At 37.9% G+C, this 14513-nt stretch overlaps 2 protein-coding genes across 2 annotated transcripts in view; one reads left to right on the top strand and one right to left on the bottom strand.

The window, feature by feature from the left end:
• C6H8orf34 (chromosome 6 C8orf34 homolog) overlaps positions 1-14513 on the bottom strand; it is a 491602-nt gene that overhangs the window by 213232 nt on the left and 263857 nt on the right.
• Positions 9573-10109, top strand: LOC100346954 (large ribosomal subunit protein eL24-like). The gene has a single exon (XM_051843822.2). The coding sequence runs from the start codon at positions 9585-9587 to the stop codon at positions 10056-10058; it is 474 nt and encodes a 157-aa protein (XP_051699782.2). The 5' UTR covers positions 9573-9584; the 3' UTR covers positions 10059-10109.

Genomic DNA, 14513 nt, shown 5'->3' with positions numbered 1-14513 from the left:
ATAGCCCGAGACACCGGCAGGCAAGCAGAGAGAGGAGACTAGAGGGAACGACCCCCGGGGGGGGGGGGGGGAGTTCACCAGGCTAACTGGAAGAGAGAGAGAGAGAAAAAAAAAAAGGTGACTGGTACGGACACGGGTTTCTCTCTCTCTGCTCACCTCTCAAGGGCGAGCAAGACAAAGAGCAGGCGCCATCTTGGACATACGTCATAAGCAGAGCGACCTCAGGTCTGCACCGGCCCTGAGCCTAGCAGAAAAACCTGACTCTGGGCGGGGCGAATTAACAGGAGATTAGGACCTAGTAAATTTGTGGTGCTACTGAACTGAGACTGTGAAAAAAGAGACGGTGGGGGAGAGAACTCATGGAATTCACGTGAGCACTCTCCAGAGACGCTACAATTCCGTAACTTTGGCAACCCAGTGGGAGACTGAAGGAGAATTTGAGCCCACTCTGAGGGCCGAACAGATTCCCTGTGTGGTCCTTGGGAAAGAGCTTCCGATCTCTGGCTCCTGTGGGTATATCATTTGCCTGCTAACTACCTCCAACTTCGTTCAGCTGTGCAGAATTACTTCCCTTTTGAATCAAAAAAAAAAAAAAAAAAGAGAGAGAGAGGTCCACCATGCCTAACCTGGGAGTGTCACCTTTGGCACAACAAACAGAGCTCTCAGGCCACACCCATCTCAAGCCCTAAGGCTCCATCAAAAACAGACAGTCCACTTAATCTAGAGTCATAGTATAACAAGAAAAAGCACCACAGTGAAGAAACCAAATATCTCCAATATGCCAAATAACAAATGCAAAAACCGAGGTAATAAAAACAAGGAAGTCACCATGACGCCCTCAAATGAAAAAGACACCCCAATTCAAGATTATGAAGATGATGACATAGAAGAAATGCAAGAAGCAGATCTCAAAAAATTGATAAGAACATTAAGAAGTTCTCAAAAACAAATTCTGGAACTACACAAATCCTTAATGGACAAGATAGAAAATCTCTCTCGTGAAAATGAAATATTAAGGAGGAATCAAAATGAAACGAAACAACTAGTACAACAGGAAACTGTGATAGTGACTGAAGTGAAGAATTCAATAGATCAAATGAAAAACACAATAGAGAGCCTTACAAACAGAATGGGTGAAGCAGAAGAGAGAATATCGGACTTAGAAGACAGAGAACAGGAAAGGATACAGTCAGACCAAAGAAAAGAAGAGGAAATTAGAAATCTAAAACATATTGTCAGGAATCTGCAGGATACTATTAAAAAAACCAACATTCGGGTTCTAGGAGTTCCTGAAGGCATGGAGAGAGAGAAAGGATTAGAAGGCCTTTTTAGTGAGATATTAGCAGAAAATTTCCCAGGTTTGGAGAAGGACAGAGACATCCTAGTACAGGAAGCTCACTGAACCCCTAATAAACACGACCAAAAGAGATCCTCACCACGACACGTTGTAATTAAACTCTCCACAGTGAAACATAAAGAAAAGATCCTAAAATGTGCAAGAGAGAAACGTCAGATTACTCTCAGAGGATCTCCAATCAGACTCACAGATGACTTCTCATCAGAAACCCTACAAGCTAGGAGGGAATGGCAAGATATAGCCCAGGTACTAAGAGAGAACAACTGCCAGCCCAGAATATTATATCCTGCAAAGCTATCATTTGTGAATGAAGGTGAAATAAAGACTTTTCATAGCAAACAGAAATTGAAAGAATTTGGCGCCACTCGTCCAGCCCTGCAAAAGATGCTTAAAGATGTGTTACACACAGAAACACAGAAACACAGTCATCAACATGAAAGAAGGTAAAGGAAGGAAACCAAGGAAGGAAACCTCACAGCAAAAGATCACAGGGAATTCAAAGCATATATTAGAACTTATCTTTGGCAAATGGCAGGGCAAAGTTACCACTTATCATTAGTCACATTGAATGTGAATGGCCTGAACTGTCCAGTTAAAAGACACCGATTGGCTGATTGGGTTAAGGAACAAAACCCATCTATTTGCTGCTTACAAGAAACACATCTTTCCAACAAAGATCCATACAGACTGAAAGTGAAAGGCTGGAAAAAGATATACCATGCCAACAGAAATGAAAAAAGAGCGGGCGTAGCCATCTTAATATCAGACAACATAAACTTTACCACAAAAACCGTTAAGAGAGACAAAGAGGGACACTACATAATGATTAAGGGAACAATTCAACAGGAAGATATAACAATTATCAATGTATATGCACCTAACTACAGGGCACCGGTTTATCTAAAAGATTTGTTTCATTGAGATAAAATTCAAATGCAGTGAAATGAACAGATCTTTAGTGTAATTTTTAGGAGTTTAGTTATTCATTCTGTAGCCAACAGTTCAGTGAAAGTATAGAACTATGCTGTCAATCAAGAAAGTTCCTCTCGCTGTTCCTGCCAGCACCTATTTGCCCTACTCTGATTCTGTTCTTTTCCACCATAAATTACTTGCACTAGTTCTAGAACTTCACATAAATGAAATCATACACCATGGTTTCTTTGTATAGGAATTCATTCATACGGTTGTACATACCAGGGTAGTATTCCATTTATAAAAGTACCGCAATTTGTTTTTCCTTTCTTTCAATAGTCATATGCATTGTCTGTATTTGGTACTATTACAAAGAAATATATTATGAATATAGACAGGCATACATAATTTATACCTAGGAGAGGAAAAACAGAAGCATATGTTTAATTGCCAAGGTGACCAAGTAAGTGTTATATAACTTCAGGAGAAGCTGTGAAGCCTTTTCTCAAAGTGGTTGTGTAGTTTTATGCTTTCCTTGATAATGAGGAGGTTTCTGCTTCCAGCCATGAGTGTGTAGCTACATTCCGTCTCACCAACCTGAACACAACATAATAAGCAAACATGGGGAGATTTTGAAAGGTGGAAAAGAAAGAGTGCACTAATAGGGAACCTCAAGAATTGAGGAATGACATCACAGTGATTTCCCTGGGTTTCCTTATTGCCTTTCATAAATGCTTGAGAGTATGCCATGGAAGCTTTAAATGTAGAATGCCCATAAGCATAAATAAAATAAGCTCCTACAAAGCATATTTGTTCTGGCTAAAGGTACAGGAAAAGGATGAGTATTGAAATAGATAGCTTTCTTGACAAAACATCCATTACCCTAACCAACAGTCTATAGGAAAACTGCCCCTTGCCTTATGATTTCCATGGGCTCAAGAGACAGTGATCTTCAATTTCCCATTCAGGGGTCTAGTGGAGAGCTGAACTTAACAAGGGGGTGTGAGACCAGACTAGTCAACACTTGGCTTCCTTCCCCACAGATGGTGTCGGGACAGCCCAACAGGAAGCTATGTCCACCTCTAGCCAATGCTTAAAAGGAAGTACTGGGATATATACTCACATACGTATGTTTTTACAATATGATATATGTATATATGTACTTATATTTTCTTCAACCTTTTTATTTCCTTAAAAATGATTTTTAAAAACAAAATATTTTAATTTTAATGGGGTTCCTTTTTTTACATTTTTATAATTGATATTTTTTGTCCTCTCTAAGAAATCTTTATTTCTGCCAAAGCATGGATATATTAGCCTATATTTTCATCTCTCAGTCTTATAGTTGTAGCTTTTATATTTGGAAGTATAGTTTATCTCTTATAGGTGTATCTTGAATTTATTTTTTGTATTGCTTGGAGAAGGAATCCAGCTTCATTTTCATCAAGCAGAATTCTTTTAAAAGGCTTTCTTTTCAGACTATATATGCAAAGGTCTATTTCTATCCTCTTGATTCTTTTCCAGTGACCTACTTTTCTCATCTTATTCTAACTCAGCACTGTCCTGATTACTGTAATTGCTGAATTTGAACTTATATAGTATGAGTTTCACTTTGTTCTTTTCTAAGATTGCTTTTTGGCTATCAACATTTCTGTGTTTCCATATAAATTTCAGAAACAGCTTGTCAATTTCTATAAAAGAGCATGTTTGGGTTTTCATTGAGCTTGCATTATACATATAACTAAACTAATATCAAGATTAATTCATCAAATTCACAAGCATGATGTGTGTTTCCATTTACTTCAGTCCTTTTTAATATCTCATAGATATGTATGTTTAACAGTATGGACTTTGAAACTTTTAAAAATTTATTTCTAATTATTTTATGATTTTTAGCTATTTTACGTGGTTTTGGAGGCTGGTTTTTGTTCTTTATTGCTTCAAATTTATAATTATATATGATACTTCTGAATATTGAACTTACCTAGTTTAATTTCCACTTTGGTTTTTCCTTTTCCTCTCCAGCTCCAGTGAAATCTCACCATGCTGGGTTTGGGAATTTCTCAGAGTAGTGCCTGGGTTCAAGTCTCAGCTCTCGTTTCCATTCTAGCTTTGCATTCTTGCACACCATTGGAGGCAGCACATAATGTCTACCATCTACATTGGGTGATCTGAGTTGAGTGCCCAGCTCCTAGTTTCAGTCTGTTCCACCCTGGTTGTTGCAGGAATTCGTGGGGTAAGCAGAAGGGAGATATCTCTCCATCTCTCTGACTGTCTGTCAGTCTGCCTTTTGTCTCTGCCTTTCAAGTAAATAAATCTCATCACACTATATTTTTATGTTCCCTTTTTATCTCTAATTTCACAATCTCCATGTTCTCTCAAAGTTGAAAATGCAAAGTAAATGCCTAAAATTTATCTCTCTTATATATTCAATCTTATCAGCTCTTCAACAAAACAAAATCCTCTCACTTATCCTACCGTTTTTTTAAGTTAATGTTATAGAGGTTTTCTATTTACATATATTTTCCCTAAAAATAACTGACATGTTTTCATTGAATGTATTTATTCTCCCCTTAGTTAGAATCCTCTTTTCATATATGAAAAGGGATATCTTAGAGATTAAAGCATGTCTATAATTTATTAATTGAACCAACGTTTCTTAGAACTGGGGAGAGATGGAGCCACAAGTAGTCATAAAAGGAAAATATATTCTTCATTGCTTTCTTTTTATTTCTTGATACCATAATGCCATTTTCCATGTTTCTACATGTATGACAGCAAGATTAGCTATGCCATGGTCTCATCCACTGGTGCCCATTGCTGTTCAGGAATTAGCCTGATGGTAACAGGTGTAAGATATGAGTCAGGTTCCCAACAACCCTTGGTAGCCTTTGCTTTTGCTTTGGATCCCCAGTAACAAAAAGATTCACAAATGTCATGTTGCTAGAATATCATCATCACATTCCCTGTATGAGTGATCTTTTCATTATTACAAATAAATATCTAAGATAAATATTGTGAAGGAAGGAGGTTTGTTTTTTCTCTTGATTTTGGAGGCTCACAGTCCAAGATCAGGAAGGACCCATTGTTAAGCTGTCTGGTGGGCCAGTAGGCTGGCAATGGTGGAATAGGTGCAAAGGAATGATCAGTGGGCAAACCAGAAAGAAGAGACAGAATCCCGGCCCACCTCTCAGTCTTTTACAGGCAATTCTCTCCAAACAACTACCTTCCATGGGTACTCCTTGATGATCTAAGGACCTTCTTCTATGCCCATCTTCTGAACATTGTAACTGGATTGAGTCTCCACCTTACCAGTCCTATAATTTATGTCTTGAGGGTTAAACATCTGCAAGAATTAAGAGGCAAAATCATATTCAAACTATAGCACTCTCCTTAGACACTTGGGGGGATACTAATGAGTGTGTTACTGACTAAAGAAGAGAGTTGAAGATGATCTCTAGAGTCATCATTTTGATCTTGGCTGCATTGTTTCCAGCGGAAATGCATCAAGGATTAAGGAAGTTTGTCACTCTCTTCCTTGGTCAGCTGTAATGTTTTGATTGGTATGGTAAGAATGAGGAGGGTGCATGTTACAGAAACATGTACAAGTAATCATCTCAGCTCAACATTACTTTTTAATTAAAATGATTAATTAGTTATATTTTCAATTTGTAAATTATACTTGTATGAAAATATTAATTTTCTTCAACATGGTTTAAAAAAGGAAGGTCATAATTCAAAAGTACTTTAATCAACTTAGATCCAGGAAGAAAAATTTCCTGGTTTTAAAGTAAAATATTCACCACCTTCTTTTTTTTATCAGTATAAACAAAGTTAGAACTAAGATATATACACTACTTACTGGCTGTCAGACTGTGACAAGAAACAGGAAAAAAAAGTTACTCTTTCCTAGTAGTTATATTACTTTAAGGCTTAAAGCAAAGTATAAAAGTGTTATCTGAAACATGAGAAACATTGCTCTTACAATATCAGTTTTCTAACAAAGAGAGTCCCTTTGGGGGTTCTTCCTTGGATATCAAAATAATGAGGGAAAGAGCCCATTTAAATTTCCTTCATCAGTATACATACACACATGCTGATTTGGCATATGTATTATGTGAACTGCAGGATGAATCTATTAAAGCTCCTCTGATTTCCCAGGATTTGTAGTTAGAGAAACAGACAGATGGATTTTCAATGTAAAGTTCATGCCCTTACACTTCAACCACTCTTCCAAAGCAGTAAGGATGGGGCACTTTGTGTAGAAGATGAAGATATTCCCTATAAAACCATTTAAAGAAATAAGTGCCTTCCCATGTCCTACATATAAAAAAATTCCATCCATAGAAATCTAGTCAGAAAACCAATCTGCAATCCATTTGAGAATGTACATGGGCCCCAACTTCACCTCTGAAGCCCCAGCTTGCGCTTCCTGATTGACACATGGCCCCTTTTCCTATCACACCCATTGTTCCAGGGGGCATGTTCTGACTTGGGGAGCACATTCATGACAGTAGGCTAAAATCCTGCTCAGTGATAGATAGCATCACTCATCTTCTGAGATCAGGATTCTAATTAAAAACTTTATGCTGAGTTTCATTTGAGTTTTCGCACATTTTGAAACACAAAATCCCATTTGAGATCATTGAGATTTTATTTTATTCATATTTGGTTTTCTAAACAATGACTGATATTTCCAAAGATACCCTACAAGCATATGGTGTATTTGAAAGAGAATGGCAGTCTAGTCAAGAATCCTTAGAAAAATCATTAACATGTGAAGCATGTCTGAAAGTGTGTGTGGTTCCAAGGATCAATATTCTTACAATAACATCATTTTAAGTAAAAATAAATTTAAAAAAGTTCAATCCTCAACTAAAGTGTGCACAGACGTGTACATCAAGGATAAATAACAATATATATCTTGGGAAGTCCCCCAAGTGGATTCTTAAAATATTGCATCCACCTATACTAGGAAACAGTTCTCTATAATTTTTTATCTTTTCAAAGATGTTTGTATTCTTAGATAGCCTGGGGACACAAAGGACCTCACAGAAGTATAGAAGGCAGAACTGTTCAGAGATAATGTTTTCCTCCAGGACAAAACTTCAGCAGGCTTACTTCTAGCCTTTATGAAAGATTGAAGTTTTCTAGGCTTGAGGTTAATTTCTTGGACACAACCAACAGGTATACAGGGATCAGCTGGCCTCATCATGGACATGTGAGAACTGAGGCATAAGGAATGAGCATAAGGATATGCAAATAGTCTAACTGCTACTATTGCTTTGAGTAATAACTTGGCCTTTTTCTCTAATGTGCAGGAGTCTCAGGTATTCTGCTAGCATCCTGGAAGCTTTAGCAGACTAGGTTATTAAATTGCAAGTAGGAGAAAAAATCTTTGGCCCTTCATACTTCTTGATACCAACACCTGTGTATGTATTTTAATATAACACCAGTTTCTAAAAGAAATGTGTTCAGGGCAAGGACAATAACATGAAGGAGGCCCTAGAAAATGAATTATCTAAGGAAGATGATTGTTCAGTGTGGACAGGACAAAAAGAGAGTAGCAACACCAGAAATTCTCTATTCTACTTCCTTCTGAAACCCCAAGACTTATCTGGAAATAGTGTCCATCAAATCAGCCAAAGGGAACATGAACTGACATGGAGAGAAATATTATATGTTCCAGGGATATAAGTACCCGGGCATAAACTGGATAATCTCTACCAATGAAAGATTTAAAAAGAAAAATATTGATAAGGAACATAATAAATGTCTTCAGAGAGAAAGAGCAATATTACAGAAACATGTAGCAAATACTAGCAGTTACAATAGAAAAAGTCTCTTTGAAGATACTGGATGTGAAAATAAACAGGAGCTGGCACTGTGGTGTAGTAGGTAAAGCTGCAGCCTACAATGCCTGCATCCCATATGGGCACAGGTTCAAGACCCTACTGCTCCACTTCTGATCCAGCTCTCCACTAAAGCCTAGGAAATCAATAGAAGATGGCCCAACCGCTTGGACCCCTGCACTGGTGTGGGAGACCCAGAAGAAGCTCCTGGCTTCCAGCTTCGGATTTGTGCAGCTCTGGCTATTGGGGCCATCGGGGAGTGAACCAGTGGATGGAAGACCTCTCTCTCTCTCTCCCTCTGCCTCTCTGTAACTCTTCCTTTCAAATAAATGAATAAATAAATAAATAAACATGTAGTATTTGAAATAAATAATTGAATTTTGAAATATATAACAGATACACTTAAATAAATCAAGTAGTGTTCTGGAAAATAGTTTTAAGCATCTGACTATTTCAGGGAAGGATGAAGGATGAAAGATAAAGAAAAATATAAGAGATGTGGAAAATAAAAGCATAAGTGTCAATTTATGTGAGATAAAAGTCTTGACTGAAGAGCAAATGGTGATGTTGGAAAAGATTCAGTATCTAGAGAAATAGTGCCTGAAATCCTTCCTGCACATGTACATTCTCACATCCAAATGTTTTATTTGGAGAATATCTCCAGCATATATTAGAGGAAACAAATTTATAACCACTTAAATACATTATAGGGAAATACAAGAATCCTGAGGACTAAGAAAATTTTGAAGGATTTGAGAGAAAAAAAAAGGTAGATTATCTACAAAAAACAAAGCAACATGAGACTTCTTATCAGAAACAATATTTACATATTTTTAAAGGAAAATATTTCAACTATAATTTTAACTGTCACTAATTTAAAGTAAGGGTATATTTTAAATGATATTTTTAGACAGAGAAGCCCCCAAAATTAATCAACCAAAGATCTTTGAAAGAACTGTAAAAGTAGCCTATTAGAAGAGAAATGAATCAAAGAGAATGTTAAAAGTATTTGAGAGATAAAGATTACTTAATTACTCAGACAGGTTTATTATAAACAAATTTTTATGGTTACTAATTGTAAAAATTCAGGACTAAACACTAGATTAAGACATTCAATGAGCTCCCAATAAGTTTGGAACTCAAAAGGAAGTGATACCAAGCAAACACACTGATCTTAGCTCAAAAACTGGTGAGGAAAGATAAAAATACACACTGACCTTAATAAACAAAAAGAAAACAATGTAAGATAAAAATAAAATGCATAACTTTTAAATGAGCAGGATTAAAGTTGATCTATCCCAATGAAGGTATAAAAGGAGAAAAAATACAATGATAAATGATAAATAGAAATTTTAAAACAAGATAATAAAAATATTCCCTGCTTGGAGAGTTGTTCACATGAAGGTACTTGGGCTAAATTCACCACTCAAAAGTCTGAGATTCTCGCCTGGGGAGCCGCCGCCATGAAGGTCGAACTGTGCAGTTTCAGCGGGTATAAGATCTATCCCGGACACGGGAGGCGCTATGCCAGGACCGACAGGAAGGTTTTCCAATTTCTTAACGCAAAATGCGAGTGTGCGTTTCTTTCCAAGAGAAATCCTCGGCAGATAAACTGGACTGTCCTCTACAGAAGAAAACATAAAAAGGGGCAGTCGGAAGAAATTCAAAAGAAAAGAACTCGTCGTGCAGTCAAATTCCAGAGAGCCATCACTGGTGCATCTCTTGCTGATATAATGGCCAAGAGAAATCAGAAACCTGAAGTTAGAAAGGCTCAACGAGAACAAGCTATCAGGGCTGCCAAGGAAGCCAAAAAGGCTAAGCAGGCTTCTAAAAAGACAGCAATGGCTGCTGCTAAGGTTCCTACAAAGGCAGCACCTAAGCAAAAGATTGTAAAACCTGTGAAGGTTTCTGCTCCCCGAGTTGGTGGAAAACGCTAAGTTGGCGCATCAGATTTTTAAATAAAAAAAATTGGAGTATGAAAAAAAAAAGTCTGAGATTCTCAGGGTGAATTTATAAAAGATCCAGAATGGTACTGGCTAAAATCTGGAAATACATAGAAGAAAATTTCAGAAAAGTAGAACAGAAAGATTAATGATGAATTGTCATGCCAATAATGTCTAGAGTACTAATTTTAATATTTTTAGATAAAAGAGAATTTAATGTCATAAAACTTCAGAAGAAGAAACAGAGAACTGTATTCAAATAAAGAAACACTAGATTCAGAAGATTGAATCAATATCCCCATCCCATATATGGATCTAGCATCATCTTTAAAGGTGAAAAACAACATTTGAGAAAAATCTAAGAGATAAGTGCAGGAATTCATTAGTCAGGAGGAAGCAGAATATTTGTGAGCATACTTACTACATTCAATAAACAGATATAAAACATTTTATATCACCAAGCACAATGTAGGAACACTCATTCTAAAAATATTTTTCAAAGACAGATAACATTCAATAAATCCTAATAAATAAACATTGAAACTATGCCCCCAAAACAGATAACCAAAAGAAAAAGAAAAAAAAAACCTTTTGTTTGTAATCAAAATGAATTACTATCAAATAACCTTTAGCTTAGACAGAATATTTTGAAGGAAATTAAACAATAATTAGAAATAAATTAAAGTGAAACCATTATGTCAAAATCAATACTTAAGGACACTGGTTGAATGATGAGAAAGATCTGAGATCCATAAAATTGTAATATAATAGTGGGCCAGCGCTGTGGCACAGTGGGTTAAAGCCCTGGCCTGAAGCACCAGCATCCCATATGGGCACCGGTTCTAGTCCCAGCTGCTCCTCTTCCAATCCAGTTCTCTGCTATGGTCTGGGAAAGCAATAGAAGATGACCCAAGTCCTTGGGACTCTGTCCCCATGTGGGAGACCCAGAAGAATCTCCTGGCTCCTAGCTTCAGATTGGCGCAGCTCCGGACATTGCAGCCATCTAGGGAGTGAACTAGTAAATGGAAGACCTCTCTCTCTGTCTCTACCTCTCTCTGTAACTCTGTCTTTCAAATAAATAAAATAAATATTTTTAAAAGAAACTTTCTGATATAAATAAACATCTCTGGCTAAATAGGAGAGAAGTCACATAAATGAAATACGGAAGAGAAGAATTCATAGATAGAGATAGGTGATAGATAGATAAGTAGATAGGTAGATAGATAGACAGAGAGATAGACAATAATTAGCTACTGTTAACAGCAACCTTAATTTCCAAAGAATCTTAGGTTAAGAATCTAGTTTTTTCTCGGATTCCATAGTTAATGGGATTGATAGCCTGCTTGTCTGTGTTTAGCCATTTGCATTTCATGGACTGTGAATTAGCCTTGTCCATGGATCAGTAAATTGTGATTCACTGGTCAAAATTAAGCTGTTGCTTATTTTTAAGAATGAGGTATTTTAGAGCATATTCACATTCATTCATTCACATGTTGTTTATGGTTGTTCTGCACTACAACAGCAGGGTGCAGGAGTCTGCAACAGATAACACCTGGCCTCCAAAGTCTAAAATATTTATGATCTAGTCCTTTACGATGAAAGACCACTGACCTTGGATCTAGACCATTATTAGAGAGCGCTCACCTCTGGAAGATCTTCTCAGTGCAAAGATGGTACCAGTCTTTTAACAACTTTCTGTCTTTATTATTAAAGGCATCATTGAGGGGGCCGGCGCTGTGGTGTAGTGGGTAAAGCCATTGGCTGCAGTGCTGGCATCCCATATGGGCACCAGTTCAAGTCCCCATTTTCAACTCAGCTCAGCCCGGTCGTTGCAGTCAACTGGGGAATGAACCAGCCAACGGAAGACTTCTCTTTCTCTGTGCCTCTGCTTCTCTCTCTGTGTAATTCTGACTTTCAAATAAATAAATAAATCTTTAAAAAAAGGTATCATTGAGTGAAATGTCTACTGGGACTATCCAGTTTTCTATGACAGTCCTGTACATGCATAAAGATCAAGCTTATGGGGCCCGCACTGTGGCACAATAGGTTAATTCTCTGCAGTGCCAGCATCCCATTTGGGCACTGTTTCTAGTCCTGGCTGCTTTATTTCCAATCCAGCTCTCTTCTATGGCCTACCAAGTGCTTGGGCCCCTGCACCCATATGGGAGACCCAGAAGAAGCACCTGGCTCCTGGCTTCGGATCCGTGTAGCTCCAGCCGTTGTGGCCATTTGGGGAATGAATCAACGGAAGGAAGACCTTTCTCTCTGTCTCTCCCTCTCACTGTCTGTAACTCTACCTCTAAAATAATAAATAAAATCCTTAAAGAAAAAAAACAAAACATCAAGCTTATGACCACCCATTAGACTTTTGTGGTAGGGACTAATATCTACAGCTCATTTGTCTACAGATCATTTGCTATAACTTTCCATGTGTTGTTCTACTCTCATTGTCTTTTTTTTAAAGATTTGCTTATTTATTTGAAAGTCAGAATTATACAGAGAGAGGAGAGGCAGAGAGAGAGATCTTCTATCCACTGGTTAATTCCCCAAATGGCTCCAACAGCAGGAACTGCACCAATCCAAAGCCAGGAGCCAGGAGCTTCTTCCAGGTCTCGGATGCGGGTGTAGGGGCTCAAGCATTTGGGCCAGCTTCTACTGCTTTCCTAGGCCACAGCTGAGAGCTGGATCGGAAGTGAAGCAGCCAGGTCTCCAACCGACGTCCATATGGAATGCCAGCGCTTCAGGCCAGGACATTAACACGCTGTACCACAGCACAGGCCCCTCATTGTCTTTCAATAAATTCCTAGAGAAACTTGCTTTCCCCAACATGCAAAAAATGCTTATTTACCACAATCTCTATGCCATTGAAGAGTATCTGATGAAAACTTAACAAATATTATTGATTAAATGAATATAAGAATCTATATTATTTTGAATCTGTTTTTAACATTTGTCTACCTTTCCTAACTTTGTGTTAATCACAAATATGATAAACTTTTTTTTTGTTTAACAGAGTTAGCGAGAGAGAGAGACAGAGAGAAAGGTCTTCCTTCCGTTGGCTCACCCCCCAAATGGCTGCCATGGCCGGAGCTACACCTATCTGAAGCCAGGAGCCAGGTGCTTCCTTCTGGTCTCCCATGCGGGTGCAGGGCCCAAGCACCTGGGCCATCCTCCACTGCACTCCCAGGCCACAGTAGAGAGCTAGACTGGAAGAGGAGCAACCGGTACTAGAACCTGGCACCCATATGGGATGCTGGTGCTGCAGGTGAAGGATTAACCAAATGAGCCAAGGCACCAGCCCCTCAAATATGATAAACTTGCCTCTGTCATCATCGAGGTTTTGACAAAATGTTTAAAAAGGACCAAAGGCAATTCCTGATAAACCCACTTAAGATCTAGGTTGAAATAAACTATCCAACACAGAATCTATAAAGGAATAGCAAAACATAATAAAAAAAAAAGCAAGGTATCTGCACTGAATTTATTTCTATTTCTTAAAGATCATCTGTTAAATAATGTGTCTTGAAAGCTTGCCATTATTCAGTGCCTAATATTGCACTGAATTAGTCACTTTGACACATAGCATTTTATCCTCTCTGCTCTGACAGATAATAGAAGTGTGACTCCAAGAAAATGAAATAACCAGCCCAAGATCACAAGGCCAGAGTGTGAGAGCTAGTTCACAGAAGGATCTGATCAGCTAAAACCTGTGTCTTTAATCACTAGGCTGAGCTGTCTTAGAATCTGCCTGATTCTAGAACAATTTTTTTCTCTTTTTTAAACTTTTTTTTAAGATTTACTAATTTATTTAAAAATCACAGTTACAACAAGAAAGGGAAAGAACAGAGAGAGGAGAGAACTCTTTCATTTGCTGGTTCACTGCCCAAATGGTCACAACAGCCAAGGCTGGCAGAAGCCAGGAACCAGGAGCTTTATCTGGGTTTCCCATGTGGGTGCAGAGACCAAGCACTTGAGCCATCCTTTCCTGCTTTCCCAGATACATTATCAGGATCTGAATCAGAAGCGGAGCAGATAGGACTTGAACTGGTGCCCATATGGGATACCGGCACTGCAGACGGTGGCTTAACCCACTGCACCACTGCAACAGCCCCTGGAAAAAAATTAACATAACGAAAAAGAGGCTGACATACATTTTCTCTTAAGGGCCATGCAATATTTTAGATCTACAGGCCATAGAAAAGATGCAACTCAGCTGTGCTATTACAGCAAAAAAGAAGCCAATGGAAATATGTAAACAAACATCAGTGGTTGAGTTCCAATAAAAATTTATTACAAAAACAAGTGAAAAGTTGGATTTGACCTTGGGCCAAGGTTTCTGAATCATGATCTATATCCATGCCTATTCCTTGCTTATCACAGCAAAATAAGTTTTAAGAAATTCTTTATCCATAAACTAGATCAACAATGGTACTCTCAATATGCTCATGC

The sequence above is a fragment of the Oryctolagus cuniculus genome, chromosome 6 (assembly GCF_964237555.1).
Source record: "Oryctolagus cuniculus chromosome 6, mOryCun1.1, whole genome shotgun sequence".
Lineage (NCBI taxonomy): Eukaryota > Metazoa > Chordata > Mammalia > Lagomorpha > Leporidae > Oryctolagus > Oryctolagus cuniculus.
Note: the sequence above shows the minus strand (reverse complement) of the source record. Positions and strands in the feature narration are given on the sequence as shown.

Coding starts and splice junctions, on each gene's coding strand:
- LOC100346954 (XM_051843822.2), top strand. CDS start 9,585: ATGAAGGTCGAACTGTGCAGTTTCAGCGGGTATAAGATCTATCCCGGA.